At 44.5% G+C, this 19100-nt stretch overlaps 1 protein-coding gene across 1 annotated transcript; it reads left to right on the forward strand.

Annotated features, from left to right (window-relative positions):
• Window positions 1-1873: 1873 nt before the first annotated feature.
• On the forward strand, window positions 1874-18958 carry nras (NRAS proto-oncogene, GTPase). Its single transcript, XM_060932363.1, has 5 exons — window positions 1874-2304; window positions 9131-9260; window positions 13968-14146; window positions 17116-17272; window positions 17435-18958. Exons 2-5 carry the CDS (start codon window positions 9150-9152, stop codon window positions 17552-17554), a joined length of 567 nt encoding a protein of 188 aa, XP_060788346.1. The 5' UTR covers window positions 1874-2304; window positions 9131-9149; the 3' UTR covers window positions 17555-18958.
• The last annotated feature ends 142 nt before the right edge of the window (window positions 18959-19100 follow it).

Raw genomic sequence — 19100 nt, forward strand, 5'->3', positions numbered from 1 at the left:
AGTGAGTGGAGAAGGGATTCAGCGTTTGTGACAAGATTGGCGACCAGGGCAATCTCATCAGCAAAATCAAGGTCAGTGAGGTGTATGGCAGGTTGCCTTCTGCTACGTCTCGGGTGGAGCTGTAGGCCTTTGTGGTTTATCGTGTCCAGGGACAAGCGAAGGACATAGTCCAACACGATGATAAACAAAAATGGAGCTAACGTATCACCTTGTAAAACTCCCGCCTCGATGTCGAAAAACGCAGTTTCGCCATCAGCTGTGATAACTGTAGCCTGGGTGTCAGTGTGGAGTGCTTTGATAGCTGCAATGATAGGTTGTGGTATGCCATACAGGGGGAGGATGTTGAACATGGCTTCCCGGTTGATAGAATCGAATGCTTTCTGAAAGTCCACAAAGCAGATCGTGAAATCCTTGTCGAGCCTTTTCATTTCTTCAATAATGCGACGTAGAGCCAAGATTTGCGAGATGGTAGATCGGCCCCTTCTAAAGCCGTTCTGATTGTTATGCAGTAGCGGGTCAACCGCAGACACAAGCCGATTCAGTAGGAGCTTGTTGTAAATTTTGGCTGCAATCGGTGTTAAAGAAATGCCTCAATAATTGGGGGCCAATGTCAGGTCACCTTTTTTGGGAATTGGCACAATACCAGACTTTGTCCAGGCAGATGGCAGCAGTAGAGCAGAAAAGGTATGGTTACAGAACTTGAGCAATAGATCGTGAAAAAGGGGGTCTTTCCAGATGAGACTCGGGATGTTATCGAGGCCAGGAGACTTGTTGGCTCTCAGGGACTTTATTGCCTCGTGTAGCTCCAGTATGGTGAATGGAGACATGCTAATGTCTAGCAGCTCAGCAATCTCGATAAGAGGCAAGGATCTGTTCCCTTGGGTGTTGTCCGGTTGCCCCCCTAGCAGGTTTTGAAAATGGGATAGCCAGTTTTCTTTCCGTTTTTCAGGAGATCCTCCTTTAATGCGAATCGAAGGTCTATTTTTTTGCCCCGCAAGATCGTTGATGATAGGCCAGGCTGCTACATGTTGGTTCGAAGAACTGAGGTTTCCAATTTGATCAAATTTTTTCTCTATACATTCTGCTTCAGCCTTGGCATAAGCTTCGTCAAGTTGGGCCTGGGCTTTAGTCAGTGTTCTAAGAGATGTTCGTGTAGGCTTTTGTTCGTATCTAGTGGCGGCTTTGCGCACAGCCAATCGAGCTTAGTTGACTAGAGAATGGCTGCCAAGCGGCTTTTCTTTCTTCCTCTTCTTTTTAGGCAGCCTAGTCAGAGCGACGTCCTGGGTGTCCGAAATGAGATTATTGTAAGATGTTTCGATATCATCATCTGGTTGAGAGAGTGCGTCATAGCAGTTTCGAACTTCCAGGGTGAATGCTGAAGAGACCTCTGGGGTGGCATGCACATATTTACAATCAACCTCTTTCATAGGATTCAAAGTGGGCTTCTTGGACTGTCGGAGGCTCAGGTGAATGGTACATGAAACAACTCGGTGGTCAGACCCAACACTTGAGAAGGACGAGTAGGCCTGGCAGCCACCCAATACCTAACCCTCAGAGGCCTGATCTGGGGGGCTAATTCTACCTAATGCAACTTTAATGGGTGTTTAAATTGATGGATATATTTACTTTGGCTAATAAAAATATTTTAACCACTATTGTTTATAACTTTTTTTTAATTATTTGTATTGATCAATGTATATTATTATTATTATTATTATTATTATTTAATTTTTTTTATTATCATAATCCTCCAGATGGATAGATGGCAGTCTTCTTAAAACGTCCGTTAAAGTAAACCATTAAGGTGACCCATAAAGTAACCGAAGAAGAAGCAGGACGGACTACTAGGAAGTACAACCCAACATTTCAGAGATTCGATTGATGTGTTTTCTACCCGTATTTTTGTGAATCCCCGCCTTCTGGTGTAGGATTGGCTAGTGCTAAGTAGTTTTATGCGCTCCGATTGGCCAATAGTTTATGCGCGCAACCATCCTGGGCTTCGGTCCAATCCTAACGTGGGAGGCGGGGTTTGGTAAATATGGGTGTGAAAGGAAAACGCTGTTAATTCTGGAAGAAACCTGACCAGCCAACTTAAAACATACAACCGAACTTATTATTTCTTATATATTTAAATCTGTACGCTAGTTTGTCTCATACTGACAGTTAATTTATTGTAGTACCCATATTACAACTATAAAGTCCTGTTAGCTAAATGGAGAAACATGATAATTTGTAGAAAGAGTAACTAATTAGCATTTGTAAGCTAGCTAACAGCCGGGACTGGGAGACGTGCAGGTTTCACTGGTGAGTAAACTTTAGGTGATTTATGTGTTTGTTTAGCTTTAGAATAAAAGGCGAAGTTTATCAATTCCAATATATGAAAACTGTTTGATATAATTATCACTTTTTAATTAGCTTATCAACGAGCTAACGTGGCTCAATCGATTAGCTAGTGATTCACCTAGTTCAGTTTTTTTTTTTTTTTTGGCCTTTGGTTTGCACTGGGCATTACTTAATAACGCCGCTCTTATTATTTACTTTTCAGTCTAATGGCATTTTAAACTGACGTTTTGAGACCTGGTGTTATAAGAGTTAACAGCTAGTATCATAAGACAGTGACGTTACAAAGCTAATCAAGGTTAAATAACCTGTTTGGGCTGGGAGGAGTCGATTCTGCGATCGGATCATAAGAGTCGATTCTAAGCTGTAGAGTCGATTCTTTTTATATAAAGTGAGAAAGTACGAGATTCGCTTTCTGACATGTCTCTCTAACACCACAGATGTCAGCAGTCTGGCAGTATTTTACTCTGGGAAATAACATTATTCATATTGTTTATCATAATTGTGTGTTTTGCTATGTTTTCTTGCTCTGTGGTTTTGTTTGAAATGGAGAAGTTTGGTTGAATCGACTCGGTCGATTCTGAATACTTGGACTCGCAATCGGAGTCGATTCCAATTGGCTCTCTGGCTCAGTTCAGGCAGAAATAAATGACACTCGTGGCTGCCACATCGCCCTTTTTTCCTTGTTCAACAAACGTCCACTTTTGGGTACTTTAGGTATCTCAACAAGGCGCATAAAAATATGTACAAGACATTGAAAATTAACAAATTTGTGTGTGTATATATATATATATATATATATATATATATATATATATATATATATATATACACATGTTTTTTTTTTTTTTTGTGTGTGTATATATATATATATATATATATATATATATATATATATATGCACGCGCGCGCATGTGTATATGACTTGGACTTAGACAAAACTTTATTTATCCCCGAAGGGCAGTTAGAAGGGCGAAGAGCGGTACATTAAAAGAGCAAGAAAATAAAATCACAAAAATGGGTGGGGAAAAAAAAGCGTATTATGTACAATATACAATGGCAGGCCTGTTGCCAGTAACAAAGTAAAAGAAAAAAAGGCAGCAGATAAAATATGACAAATAAATAAAATGACGCGTGGATAAAATTTAAAATGACAATATGATTAGAGTGGCATTGTAGTTAAAGTGACAAGGTGATATTGTAATATTGCACATCAGGACACTTTTTTTTTTTTATATATATATTGCACTAGAGTATTGTACAGAAGACTTAAGTTATTGTAACGGTCTTAGATTTCTTAGAGTTCAGGAGGAGAATAACACTTGGAACAAAGGTTGCTCTCCTCCTCTGGGTCTTACAGGCCAGACAGCGGAACCTGCGACCAGATGGCAGCTGCTTAAATGCCGGGAACAAAGCATAAGTTGAGTCTTTAAGAATTCGACGAGCCAGGCCGCTAGCCTGATGCTCGTACACAGTATTCAGGTGGCGAGCAGGAAGTCCAATAATCTTAGAACACACCTTGACAATATTATGCAGGCGGTTCCTATCCTGTACAGTAATGGAGTAATTCCAACAGCATATAGAAAAAGCTAAAACACTTTCAATGAATGTATAATAGAATGTCAACAAGATGTTCTGACTGACAGAAAAAGAGTTCAGTTTCCTTAGTAGGTACATCCTCTGGTGGCACTTCCTCAGGATCCCTTCTGTGTTGGAAGAGAACCTCAGTTGGCAGTCCAGAATGGTTCCAAGGTATTTATATTCCTCAACTGTCTCGACCGGAAAACCATGGACCATAGTGGTGACAGCTGCCGCTAGTTCCCTTTGGCTGCTGGAGAAGGTCACCACCATCTCCTTAGTTTTACTAACATTCAACTCCAGGCAGGAAGTGTCACACCACTCTACGAACTGCTGAAGAGCGGGTCCATGATGGAGGGAAGGACCGGACAGGAGAACTGTGTCATCAGCAAACTTAACCAGGTGACAGTTGGGGTACGTTGATCTGCACTCATCAGTGTACAGAATGAAGAGCAGCAGAGAAAGCACACAGCCTTGTGGGGAGCGAGTGGAGGTGGTGAGGAGATCAGACAGGTTATTGTTAATCCGGACACGCTGGGTTCGGTTGGTTAGAAAGTCCAGGATCCAGAGGATGAGCTGGCTGCTCAAGTTGAAGTTCCGGTGGAGTCTCTCTGCCAGAATATGCGGTTGCAGGGTATTAAAGGCCAAGGAGAAATCTGCAAACAGGAGTCTGGCGATGGTATTGGGAAGCTCCAGGTGTCTGTGGATAGTGTCGATGATGAAGGCTTTGGCATCGTCGACACCTTTATGGCTTTGATATGCAAATTGGAGCGGATCAAGTTGTGAATTGGTCAGTGAGAATGTATTGCCTGACAAGCCTCTCCATAGCCTTCATCACCTGGGAGGTGAGGGCCACTGGGCGCAGATCGTTCAGGGCCATGGGGGGGCTTCTCTTGGGAATGGGGACAATTGTTGAGTGTTTCCAACATTTGGGGACAGTTACTGTGTTGATGGAGGTCTGAAACAGTTTCTGGAAAACACTCCCTAACTGGTCCGCACAGTATCTAAGGACCCGGCCACTGACGTTATCTGCTCCAGGTGTACTGTTAACCTTAGACCTCTTAAGGGCCCTCACTATGTCAATGGTGGGGAAAGAGATGCAAAGGTCATCAGGTATGAGGTTGGATCTGATGTCCTCTAACTGGGTGGAGTTGTTGATCTCAAATCTGGAGAAGAAGGAATTAAGGTCATTGGGGAGATCTGCTGGTGTACTGCCAGGGATGTTAACAGAGTTGTTACTGATAGGAAGGTTAACAGCCGCCATTCTCTTCAGGCCCTGCCAAGCTGAGCGGAGGTTTCCATGAGAAAACTTTTCTTCCACTTTGTTCTTGTAGTTCAGCTTGGCAATCTTAATAGCCCTCTTGACCTCTTTATTAACCTCCTTTTTCTCCATCTCTGACCCAGAGAAGAAGATCCGTTTCTTCTTATTGATAATGGTTTTTAGCTCCTTGGTAACCCAGGGTTTATTGTTAGGGAAGATGGGAACAGTCTTGGAGGGTATAATGTTTTCTTCACAGAAGTTGATGTATGATGAGACAACATCCACCTGTTCGTTTATGTCATCAGAAGAGGAAAGGAGGTTAGTCCAGTTAGTAGACTCGAAGCAACCCTGGAGGATTGCTATGCTCATTAGTCCACTGCTAGATAGTCCTGGTAACCTTCTTAATTTTCCTGATGACTGGGATGTAGGCAGGAGCGAGCAGGATGGTGAGGTGATCAGCAGAGCCGAGGGGAGGAAGAGTGACAGCTCTGTAGGCATCTGGGACAGAACCATAGCATCTATCAAGTGTCTTTCCCAGATGAGTGGAGCAATGGATATATTGTTCAAAGCCTTTCAAAGATTTTCCAGGATTGCAGTGATTAAAATTTCCAAGAATGAATTTAGGGGAATCGGGGGATAAATGTTCAAATTTGTCCAGGGAGCTTTTGATGAGGTCAGTTGCTGAAGTGGAGTTAGCTTTGGGGTGTATGTAAACCAGGACGAAGAAGAGTTAAGGGAACTCTCTGGGAAGGTAAAAGGGACGAAGAGACAGAGCCAGGAGCTCAATGTCTGGAGTGCTCAGCTACTCTCTGACGTGGACAGTGGAGCACCACCGGGGGTTGATATAGAAACACACACCACCACCATGTTGTTTACCGGTGACGTCACTGTCACGGTCGAGCCTGATGGGGGTGCCAAATCCGTCGATGTACAGTGCTTTGTTGTCATCGCCATGGTTGAGCCAAGTTTCAGTAAACGCCAGAATAGAAGCATTCCTGTACTCATGCAGATGGTTCACATTAGCCTGAAGTTCGTCCGTTTTACATATACACAATATATACTATATACACACACACGTGCGCGTATGTGTTATATAAATATAATTTTAGTGTGTGTGGATGTATAAGAAATTAAAATGCATCAGGATGTGGGCATTGATTTTATTTTTCCTCTTTTTAAATATTTTGTACTGATGATTCAAGCAGAGCGCAACCAACAATATGAAATGTGTGTGTGGACAAAATGTATTTATTTAAAGGTCAGTTTTGATTTCAGGTTGTGTTTAGCCTAAAAAAAAAATGGAATAAAGAGTAAATTAATTAATAGAATTGTCTAATATCAGTTGTTTGATGCTATGCAGGTCTGATTTGACATTTGATTAACAATGAACAATCTCTTATGACGCGTGTAATACATCAGAATATTAGAACTACAAATGAATCCCATCATAAATTCAGAAAAGTGGACTGTAACATTATCTTTTCATAAATATAATATATATTACAACTATCACAATTATCACACCTATGGCCTTGAGGTAACATGAATTCTGTTCTAAGAATGCCGTCAGTCAAAGCTTGGGCTTGTCCTCATGTGAGTAACATGGGGGGGAGCACAGAATTTATTTTGGAAATTATACCACATAAAATATGGACTAAAGCAAGTAGGAAGGAACATTTATATCTTTTAAAGTGTTTTAACACTCATAGGTTACTTTAGCGGCTGTTGTTTATGTGAATAATTATATAACGTTGTAATCCATCCAGACATGACATTACAAAGTTTGCTGTCATCTAACTTGAGTCAAAGGAGAAGGAAATTTTTATCTTGTCTGATCCTGTGGTCTGGGTGGTTCAGTTTCATACTGACTCGTAATACACTGTGTTAAGGATCAGACTTTTATGACGCTTTTCCACTACCAACGCGGCTGAGTTGGGCTGAGCCGTGCGGTGCTGAGTTGGGCTGAGTCGAGCTGAGTGGGGCTGTTGGAGTTGCATTTCGACTACAACCGCGCTGAACCGTGCTGGCTGGAAGTGGGTGGACAAATTGGGTGGAGTTAGCGAAAGTGGGTGGACGTCACGTGATGTCGTTAGGCGGCGCAAACAGTGACCTCGGTGACCTTTTAAGCGGTAGTCTCACGACCCGGATAGTAAACAATAAACATGGAGGACATGGAGTCGTTAGTGTTGCTGGTCTTGGGGCTGTGGCTTGTTGTCACCGACAACGCCAACAGATACTGGCAAGAGCGTATAGATGAGGCGAGGCGCATAAGGCTTCAGAAATTCTCGTGATTCGTAATTATTCTTCCGGGTTTACGGTGTTTACAGATCCCATCGTGCTCGCGGGGCGTGTGTGGGCATGTGAGAACACTCCTCCTCACCAATCAGTGCACAGGGGAGTGTCTCCTCACGCCCCTAGCCCCACTCGGCTCGGCTCGCTTCAGCCCCACTCCAAAACCGTGTGAGTTTTGGGTGCTGAGTAGGGCTGAAGCAAGCTGAGTCGTGCTGCTCTGAGGTAGTCGAAACGCGAGCCGTGTCGACATCACGTGACGTCCACCCACTTTCACTAACTCCACCCAATGTGTCCACCCACTTCCAGCCAGCACGGTTCAGCGTGGTTGTAGTCGAAATGCAACTCCAACAGCCCCACTCAGCTCGACTCAGCCGCGTTGCTAGTGGAAAAGCGGCAAAACATGGAGATAGACATGCAGATAGGTAAAGATGGATGTTGAGATGGGTGGAGATGGACATATAAATGAGGAGAGAGTGGGCTGGATGGATAGATAAAGATTAAGTTGGATAAAGATGGAAGTAGGGATGTGTGGGTAGAAATTTGTGGATGGAGAGGGGTGGTAAAAGGTAGAGATATACATGGGAGATGGACATTGTGATGGATAGATTGAGATTAGTGGATGGATAAAGATGAGAACTGGGTGGATAGAGATGATGGATGAGTTGAAATGGAGACGGCAATGGGTGAAGATAGAAAAGACGACACAGACCAAGAAATGGAGAATAGATGGAATTTCACTGTCATGCTTGGTTTGATGTTAACGTGCATGCTGTAATTTGGCAAAATACTCAGCAAGCGGGGGCGGCATGGTGGTGTAGTGGTTAGCGCTGTCGCAGTTGTTGTTGTCACAGCAAGAAGGTCCGGGTTCGAGCCCCGTGGCCGGCGAGGGCCTTTCTGTATGGAGCTTGCATGTTCTCCCCGTGTCCGCGTGGGTTTCCTCCGGGTGCTCCGGTTTCCCCCACAGTCCAAAGACATGCAGGTTAGGTTAACTGGTGACTCTAAATTGACCGTAGGTGTGAATGTGAGTGTGAATGGTTGTCTGTGTCAGCCCTGTGATGACCTGGCAACTTGTCCAGGGTGTACCCTGCCTTTCGCCCGTAGTCAGCTGGGATAGGCTCCAGCTTGCCTGTGACCCTGTAGAACAGGATAAAGCGGCTAGAGATAACGAGATGAGATGAGACTCAGCAAGCGTTTTACTCCTTAGCGCAATTGTTCTGTATATGATATGTTTGAATTCTCCTGATAAACAGAGTGGAAACCATCAGGTTTAGTGTTCTACCACTTTTGGAAATTAAGTTTGACATCAACAAAAGACTAAAGCCAGTAGTAGTAAAAACTCCAGGATGTAAAATCTCAACCATAATTTGTTTTCTTGGTGTTACTGTTGTATAAGACTTGTCATGTGTCACATTTATACAACCCTTGTGTAATGATGGCATTCCGTTACCAAGTGTGCTGCTATTTTAATTTGATTTCCAGTGCTCGATTTGCAAAGCAGATCAGTGTCAGAACCCCAGCCCCTCTCCCTTACTTGCTCTCCTTTACTGGATGCAGTCTGAGGGGATCTTTTTATATCCAAGATGGTCTGCTGTCAACAGAGTGACGGGATTTTAGGATCAGCATGCTTCATAACCAGTTTTGTGTGCTTGTTTTGTCCAGGTGAGACGACGGCAGCAGAATGACGGAGTATAAGCTGGTGGTGGTGGGAGCAGGTGGTGTAGGGAAGAGTGCGCTTACCATCCAGCTCATCCAGAATCACTTTGTGGATGAATATGACCCCACCATAGAGGTACATCATAAACCACGAATATCAGAACTCGAAAGCTATTTAATGCACCCTCACTGAAGGCGTTTGGTTCCCACCCACTGGCTTGCCCTCACCTTTCAAATGACAGCTACTAATCTGGGAGGGTTAAGCCTAATGTGAGCTCCGTCTGAAATGCATGATGCCATCTCTGTGGCTAAATACACTCTGAGGAAAGCGCTGTCTACCCTCTTCTACATACACAAGCTCGTAGATTGAGTGTCTTTATGATTGACGGGACAGAGTAATGCCGTCCCTCCCACCTAGAAAGCACAGGCCATGCTGGTCTCTTGGCATCGTCAGTATCAGAACTTGCAGTCTCTCAAGCGTAGGACATTTTTTCTGTTGCACTACTTGTGAAAGAGAGAAAAGTACAAACCAAAGTGTGGACTTCATGAAAAGCTTCATAATTAGCCAATCACTGTGTAAGGTAGGAGTTAAGGACCCCTGTTCGAGTGAATTCCATTAAGCCTCGTCTCTGAAAAGACATGATCATTGAACCGTTTAACCGGTGTGTGTTTTATATATTCACAAACCCAGAACTGCAGTTACTCTATGGGCGCTGTGTGAGACAGCTGCCTCTCCAGTAGCTCTGTAGTTTTTAGCTCTTTAAACCTCTTTTTTTTTCCCACCTTTTTTACTTTTCTGCTCTTCTTACAAAGGCATAGTGTGTTTTACTTAGATAACATGGATATGTTTAACTTTAACATGCAACCAGGAGCCAGTTTTCTCACGTATTCGAGAGAGGAGCTGCTGGCCCCGAAAGCAATGGGACGAGCCGGGATACGACACCCCATCCCAGCGGAGCTGAGGAGGAAACCCAGGGGCTGCAAAGCCGGGGCTAAGCTAAAAGCTAGGCTAGCGGACAACCGGCGGCGCTACAAACCATCCATTCCCTCCGTTATCACGGGGAATGTGAACTCGCTGCCGAATAAAGTCGACGAGCTTTCCGCTCTGAACAACCAGCGGATTTACCTGGAGAGCAGCTTATTTATCTTTACAGAGACATGGCTAACACATCTCGTACCGGATGCTAATGTGGACCTGCGGGGATTCACTGCTGTGAGAGCCGACAGAGACACTAAAGCATGCGGGAAAGGCAAAGGTGGGGGACTCATCATTTTATAGGGGTGTTCACACGGCACATATTTGCATCGATGCTGCACCGATGTATTTTGTTGCGATATATCTTACACCGGTGTAAATTTTGTGGAGCGTTCACACGTCACAAACCTGCTTACTAGAGAGAAGCGTGTTAGCACCGGTGCAGCCCCACTTGCGTTCACACGGCAGTTTTTGCGACCGTGCTATACGATAGTAATAATGTGGAAATGAAATATGCCCATGCGTGAAAATGTGCTTCCTTTTCCCGGTTGTCATGGCATCACCAAGCACCGGGAAAACAACGTGGATGAAGACACCAGTGTTGCCAGATACTGCTGACGTTTTCCAGCCCAAAATATGTTCAAATCCTCCAAAATGCACTTAAAACCGCCCAATCTGGCAACACTGGAAGACACGCAGTTCTGTTGTTGATATTCGCCATTTTGGAAGCGCAAAATACCAGGATGCAAATTATGCAATGCCCATATGTAATCAACTCTCCTCACGCATAGCGAGTCTACCCCTGTAGCGTTCAGACATCCCATTTTTATATCGGTGCTGCCCCACAAACTAGCATTTACTCCGGAGTAAATTTCTTAAACCACCTCCCGAGCAGGGTTAGATTTGCACCGGTTTAAGCAGCTTTCAGGGGCTACACCGGTATAACTTTGTACCGTGTGAACGCTCTACCGGGGCAGCCCCGGTGCTACACCGGAGTAAAAGTTGCCATGTGAACACCTCTTATGTTAACAACCGCTGGTGTAACCCGGGACATATCTCCGTAAAGACGGTTTTATGTTGCCCAGACTTGGAGCTGCTAGCCGTTAGCCTGCGGCCATATTATCTGCCAAGGGAGTTCAGTCACGTGATCATCTGTGTTTGCATCCCTCCGAGGGCAGACGCAGCCGCTGCATGTGAGAGGATTCACTCTGTCACAGCAAGGCTGCAGACACAGCACCCTGAGGCATTTATCATCATTTCTGGGGACTCTAATCATGCTACTTTGGACTCTACTTTGGTTGCTTTTTAGCAGGCTGTGGATTGTCCAACAAGGAACAGGACAATTGACTTGCTGTATGCTAATGTGAGGGATGCATACAGAGCCACACCCCTCCCCCCACTAGGGAAGTCTGACCACAACCTGGTTCTTCTACAGCCGAAGTACACCCCCCTGGTTCAAAGGCAGCCTGCAACAACTAGCTCCATCAGGAGGTGGTCCCCTGAAATGGAAGATGCCCTCAGGGACTGCTATGACATCACGGACTGGGATGTGCTGCTTAGCCCACACTGTGAGGACATAGAGGGGCTGACACACTGTCTGACGGATTACCTTAACTTCTGTGCAGACATGGTCTCCCCTGCTAAGACTGTACGGTGTTACCCTAATAACAAGCCATGGGTAACACAGGAAGTCAAAGCTGTCCTCAACAGGAAGAAGGCCGCCTTCAGAAGCAGGGATAGGGAGGCGATGAAGGCAGCACAGCAGGAGGTAAAATGCTGTGTGAGGGAAGCTAAGGACAGCTACAGGAGAAAGGTGGAGCAGAAGCTGAAGGAGAACAGCATAAGGGAGGTCTGGGAAGATGTGAAAACCATCACAGGCCACAATACAAAGACCAGAGTCGTTGAGGGGACAGTGGAGAGGGCGAATGAGTTGAATGACTTCTTCAATCGGTTCAACCAGCCCACATCCCCCCACCCTCCCCCTCACTGCAGCCATCTCTCCTCCTTCCCTCAACACACCTCCCCTCAGTCATCACAGCACCCCCCTCATCCCCCACCTCAACACAGACTCCTCTATGCATTACTGCAGACCAGGTCAGAGGTCAACTGAGGAAGCTTCATCCCAGGAAAGCAGCAGGCCCGGACAAGGTGTGTCCACGACTACTGAAGACCTGCGCTGCTGAACTGGGTGAACCACTCCAACGCATCTTCAACCTCAGCCTGCAGCTGGGGAGAGTGCCCACCCTCTGGAAGACATCATGTATCGTTCCAGTTCCCAAAAAGAATCGGCCCAGCGAGTTGAACGACTTCCGACTGGTGGCACTCACTTCTTCATATCTGATGAAGACGTTGGAGCGGCTCTTCCTCAGCCTCCTCAGACCCCAGGTACAACATGCCCAGGACTGTCTGCAGTTTGCGTACCGGGCAGGTGTTGGTGTGGAAGACGCCATCCTCTACCTGCTACACCGAGCCCACTCGCATCTAGATAAGGGAAATGGCACAGTGAGGATCTTCTTCTTGGACTTCTCTAGTGCCTTCAACACCATCCAGCCCCTATTGTTTCAGGACAAACTGAACAGGATGTGAGTGGACCCCTGCCTGGTCACCTGGATCTCCAGCTACCTCACTGACAGGCCGCAGTACGTCAGGCTGAAGGACATCACGTCGGACACTGTAATTAGCAGCACCGGAGCACCCCAGGGCACGGTGCTGGCCCCTCTTCTCTTCACCCTGTACACCGCGGACTTCTGCTACAACTCGGACCTGTATCACATTCAGAAGTTTGCCGATGACACAGCCATCATTGGGTGTATCAGTGATGACAGAGAGGAGTATAATAGGAGCCTGGTGAGGGTTTTGCTGTGTGGTGCAACAGTAACCATCTGCAGCTCAACACCTCGAAGACCAAGGAGCTGGTCATTGACTTTGGGAGGTCCAGACCAAGGTCACAACCAGTTCTGATCGAGGGAGTCGAGGTGGAGGCTGTGGATTCTTACAGGTACCTCAGGCTGTGGCTGGACAGCAAGCTGGACTGGACTTGCAACACCAATCACTTATACAGGAAGGGACAGAGCAGGCTATACTTCCTTAGGTGGCTGCGGTCCTTTAACATCTGCAGGAAACTCCTGTGGATGTTAAATCAGTCTGTGGTCGCCAGTGTCCTGCTTTACACCGTGGTGTGCTGGGGGGGCAGCACATCCAAGGACACATCCAGGCTGGACAAACTGATCAGGCAGGCTGGCTCTGTGGTCAGCATGAAGCTGGACTCTCTGGTGACGGTGGCAGAGAAGAGGTCTATGGACAAACTATTGAACATCATGGATGATGCCAGTCACCCTCTGCACACCGTCATCAGCAACCAGAGGAGCCTGTTCAGTGATGGAATGCTCCTTCCCAAGTGCAGGACGAACAGACAAAAACTCCTTTGTCCCTCACGCCATCAGACTGTACAACTCCTCTCTGGGGGGGAGGAGGGGTAACAAGAGGACAGAGGACGGGAAGGAGCAGTAGCCTAGCCTAACAATAAGCAATACCGGACAATGTGCAATATAAAGTGCAATATCTCTCCTGCCGCCCCTCTCCCCCTTCCTCTCTTCCCCATATCTTATTTTTTTAATATTTGTATATGTAAATACTTAATTTATTTTAATTTATCTAGAAGTTTTCCTCTATTTCTTTTCTCTGTTTATCTGTAATGATGCTGCTGGAATCTTAATTTCCCTGAGGGAACCCTCCCAAAGGGATCAATAAAGTTTTATCTAATCTACTGTCAGTAGTTATGGTCAGTCTACACAAAGCATAGCACGAGGTCAGTCATTTTTCCACATTCTTACGCGAGTTAATTCAATGGCTGGATCGTTTGTCCAGGACTCATACAGGAAGCAGGTGGTGATTGACGGGGAGACGTGTTTGCTGGACATCCTGGATACAGCAGGACAGGAGGAGTACAGCGCCATGAGGGACCAGTACATGAGGACTGGCGAAGGCTTCCTCTGTGTGTTCGCCATCAACAACACCAAGTCTTTCGCAGATGTGCATTTGTACAGGTAGGTGATTAATGTAGCACAATTACAGCAAATCAGTTTGAATTTTAGACTAAAATATAGTTAGAGCAAATTAGTTGGGACTTTTATGTGCAAGTGTCACTATTCTGTATTTATTATACGTATTGTAGAACGGATAAGATGATCTCGCGGTGAAAATGGTTTGAGGGGTTTTCCGAAATACATCTTACTGTTCCTAAACAATGATCTGCCTACCTGCTCAAGTGATCGATCTACTGCCATCCTGATTATCATTCTTCCATATCTAATTCGTTCTTTGCTTACTTCTCGACTTCGTTTCTTCCTTAATTTACCTCCATACGTCCTTCTTTATCAAGTGCAGTACTCTTTTATTTACTTAGTGACACAGGTCGATGTATTAAAAAGATGAGTAGTACCCTGCGGAGCTAGAATCACCCTTGGGTACTTGAATCTCACGCTGTATTTCCCGCTGCCTCATGCCTGTGAAGGAGAATGAACTGGAAAACAACACAGCGCGCACAGTGTCATTTCCCCCCCACCCCCCCACCCCTTCTGGCACATTGTGCCTCTGAGGATATCAGATACTTCCTTAAAAATCGTCGATTTAGGAGTCTTTGTTCGATCTGGGCAATCCGCCATGTCTGCTGTAGCTCCGCAGTTGTGACCTCTGACCTGCGTGTGACCTCACGTGACTTTCCGAACTGGCTGCCGAGCGAGCGGATTGTAAACGGACTAACGTGTGGTTAGGACGCCCCGCATTAGGAAATAAAACGTATTGGAACAAGATGATGCATACCAGCTATGGTGATGGGTATCAGCTCAAACAATTCAGAAAGGGGAGTGGATTAAATGATTTCCTGAACCAGCACATCGACTTGCGTCACTTAAATTTTTTCCTCCGGTCTGTCTTGATTCTCTCTGTAACATGGTTCTTACTTTGATATTTCCTTCCTTGCTCTTTCATTTTCTTTCTTACTTCATATCTCATTTATATTCATATTTCCTTCACGGCTCCCTTATTTCACTTTATTTCATCCATCCTGACATACTTCCCTGCTTACGTCGATGTTTCATTACATACATACTGTCTTAGTTAAATTCTTTCTTTCTTTCATACTGACCTTATTTATGTCCATACTTCCTTACTTCATTCTTTACTCACTTGCTTAACTATCTTTTCCCCATTATTAGCTCATCCGGCCGACAGGCAATGAGTTTATGCCATCATGTGTTGTCCGTCTGTCATCCGTCCGGCGTCGTGCACATCTCACGAAAGTCACTACTTCTCTCTCAATTCTTCACAGATTTGTATTCTTTTTGGCAGGAAAGTGGGTCTGCCTGGGGTGTATATAGCTTCTATGTAAACTTGCATAATTGCAATTAATAATGAAGATATGGAGTAATTAAGCCCTAACAAGGAGTTTCCACACATCACTGCTTCTCTTTCAGTTCTTCATTCTTTCTGGCATGAAGGTAGGGGTACCTAGGGTGTACATAACCTCTACCCAGATTTGCTTCATTACGATTATTAATGAAGTTATGGACTAATTAAGCCTTAATGAGCAGTTTAACAAAAATTGCTTCCTCACCGTTTTGGATTTTCTGGCAAACAAGTCGGTGTTCCTAGGGTGGATATAGCTATAGCGTCTATATAGCTTGCAACATTTTATTGCGCAAGGTGACCCACTTTAGATCGTTCCTTCTGGACTAGACGGGGCCAGAGTGTGGTACGCCGTCATTAACGGTCTCATTCCTCATTTCCATGGTTCTTGCGTCCCCTTTTTTGCTTCCATACTTCCCTTATTCCTTCCTTCCTTCTTCGATTTCCTTCATTCCTTTCATTAGATTACATTTCAGGCGTTTAGTAGAGGCTCTTATCCAGAGCAACGTACAATGAGCACGCACACATATCCAGCACCTGGGAAGCAGTTGGGGGTTGGGTACCTTGCTCAAGGGCACTTCGGCCAGTCCAGGGAATCAAACCAGCGACCCTTTGAGCCCAAGGATGTTTCACTAACCTTTAGGCCATGGCTGCCCTCCTTCAAGCTTCTTTTGTTTGTTTGTTTGTTTTTTAAATAGACTTTCCTTCTTTGTTTTGCTAAGTTCTTACTCTTTCTTTCTTTACTTCATTACTGAGACTTCTATACATTTTCTTCTTTTTCCTAACTTGCTTCCATCCTTTCTTACTCATTTAATTAATTCCTTTTTTTTCAGTACTTTTGTTTTCCTTATTTCATTTACTTAAAGGAACAGTCCACCGTACTTCCATAATGAAATATATGCTCTTATCTGAATTGAGACGAGCTGCTCCGTACTTCTCCGAGCTTTGCGCGACCTCCCAGTCAGTCAGACGCAGTCAGACGCGCTGTCACTCCTGTTAGCAATGTAGCTAGGCTCAGTATGGCCAATGGTATTTTTTTGGGGCTGTAGTTAGATGCGACCAAACTCTTCCACGTTTTTCCTGTTTACATAGGTTTATATGACCAGTGACATGAAACAAGTTCAGTTAAAAAAATTGAAACGTAGCGATTTTCTATGCTATGGAAAGTCCGCACTATAATGACAGGCGTACTAACACCTTCTGCGCGCTTCGGCAGCGCATTGATATCTGAGCTCCATATCAATGCGCTGCCGAAGCGCGCAGAAGGTGTTAGTACGCCTGTCATTATAGTGCGGACTTTCCATAGCATAGAAAATCGCTACGTTTCAATTTTTTTAACTGAACTTGTTTCATATCACTGGTCATATAAACTTATGTAAACAGGAAAAACGCGGAAGAGTTTGGTCGCATCTAACTACAGCCCCAAAAAATACCATTGGCCATACTGAGCCTAGCTACATTGCTAACAGGAGTGACAGCGCGTCTGACTGACTGGGAGGTCGCGCAAAGCTCGGAGAGGTACGGAGCAGCTCGTCTCAATTCAGATAAGAGCATATTTCATTATGGAAGTACGGTGGACTGTTCCTTTAAGGCAATTTCTTCCTTCCAGGGAGCAGATCAAGCGAGTAAAGGACTCTGATGACGTGCCCATGGTCCTGGTAGGAAACAAATGTGATTTGGCCAGAACCGTCGACACCAAGCAGGCTCAGGAACTAGCCAGGAGTTATGGCATTGAATTTGTAGAAACTTCAGCCAAGACTAGACAGGTGAGCAAAAATTGACACATTTTGTTGACTACTTGTCTTTTTCCTGTAAGTTTAAAGTAAAAGATTACACAGCTGAAGATGTGTCTTTCTCCGAGGTCTCTGATGGTGGTTTGTTTGTTCTCTTCTCCCCCCCAAAAAAAAAAAAAAAACACACACACACAGGGGGTTGAGGATGCTTTTTATACCTTGGTCCGGGAGATCCGTCATTATCGCATGAAGAAACTCAACAGCAGGGAGGACAGGAAACAGGGTTGTCTCGGAGTCTCCTGTGAAGTCATGTGATCAGGAAAAGCACCAACTCTCCAGAGATTCCTCGCAAGCTCATTGGCCAGCAGCTGAAAACTTTATGCCCACTCACTTGTGACTGAAAAGCTTCGTGAAGTGGTCCAATTGTCCCCCCACCTTTTAATCATGTGGCCTGAAATCGGTCTCAACAGTGGACTTTTTTCTGCATTGCGCCCCCTGCTGGCTAAAAGGAATCATTTCAAACCTGCTCACTGTGTGGACTGTATCGGCCTGCTGTAATAGAAAAGGGGCTCGATAAGAGACGTTTGGCCTCTGCATTTATCTTAAGCGATGAAATCTTGCATCTTTCCCTGTTATAATTTGTAAGTTCAGTACTCAGGAATACTGTGAAGGCGAACATGCCTCTAATATATATAATGTGTTTTTTTTTTTTTCTTTTTTTTTCCCCCCCTCCATTTGCATACCCATTTCACATTCAAATTTTCTTATCTGTATATTGCTCCTCCCACTTGTATTATTTTCCATCTCAGCTTGTTGTAGCATCTGTGGTATCAGTGGCATTTTATTCACAAGGGCATTCAACGTGTTTTAGCCATGAGTTTGAGCTAGGAACACTCTTCCAGAGAGCAGTGATTGAGAAATAGAAAGGCAGCAGTTGCTTCCAGGAGAAAAGAAATGTGTGTATGCTGCTGCAGTGTCAGTCTAGACGAGACTCTGTACAAAACACTGGAACAACACCAAAAAAAATACAAAAATCAAGGTTAACTTTTTTTTTTTAAACTTGCATGCCTTATTCTTTCATAAGTCAATCAGATTTCATAGAGAAAGGACCTATGGCTGATGATGGCATCTGTTTCTTTGAGGTTCACGCTTTTCCGTGCCTTTACTCCTCTATTCTTTGCTTCTTTTGCTCGCTAATTGACGTTACAGACTGTATTTAAGGTTTCAGAATGTTGTGGGCTTGGTATTCATCAGTGTTTAGAAAGAAGCATTTGAGGAAGTTGAGAAAGACTTGCTGTTATGTGCCCTAATGCACTCGCTTGCATTTCTGTTTGTGTTTAAATTTGGCCAAAAGTATGCACTGCCTTTAGGAGTTTCCCCACAAGACATTTTTCTAGGAATATGATCCTCATTTGTTTTCAGATCGTGGTGCCAGTAATGACTTTGTCGTACTACAAAGACTCAACAATCTCGTCCGAACGTTGCCTGGTGCTAAAACAACAGTTTTATTCCCAAAAATGTATTTCAGCATGACTTGTTTTCCCAACATGAATTTTGTTTTGTTTTTTGTTTACTGGAATTTTTTTTTCCTCCATCTTTGCTGATGCTTGAGCTTTTTATTCTATTTTTTTTTCTTTTCAATCATGCATCATGGCTTTAATCAACAAATCTATAAATTAACTTTTATGTCACAACAATGAGTTGTTTAAAAAATGTTTCATGTGCCACTGTATTCTTTTCATAGTAAATTAATTGTAAACATCAATCAACGTTAATCAAATGTGTCCTCATTTTTTGCTGTTTTGTTTGTGATTCCCCTAGTGCTGCTTTTTTTATATAGTGTCAGTCTCGCCCCTTCTCC

Source organism: Neoarius graeffei, chromosome 10, assembly GCF_027579695.1.
Source record: "Neoarius graeffei isolate fNeoGra1 chromosome 10, fNeoGra1.pri, whole genome shotgun sequence".
NCBI classification, from domain to species: Eukaryota; Metazoa; Chordata; class Actinopteri; order Siluriformes; family Ariidae; genus Neoarius; species Neoarius graeffei.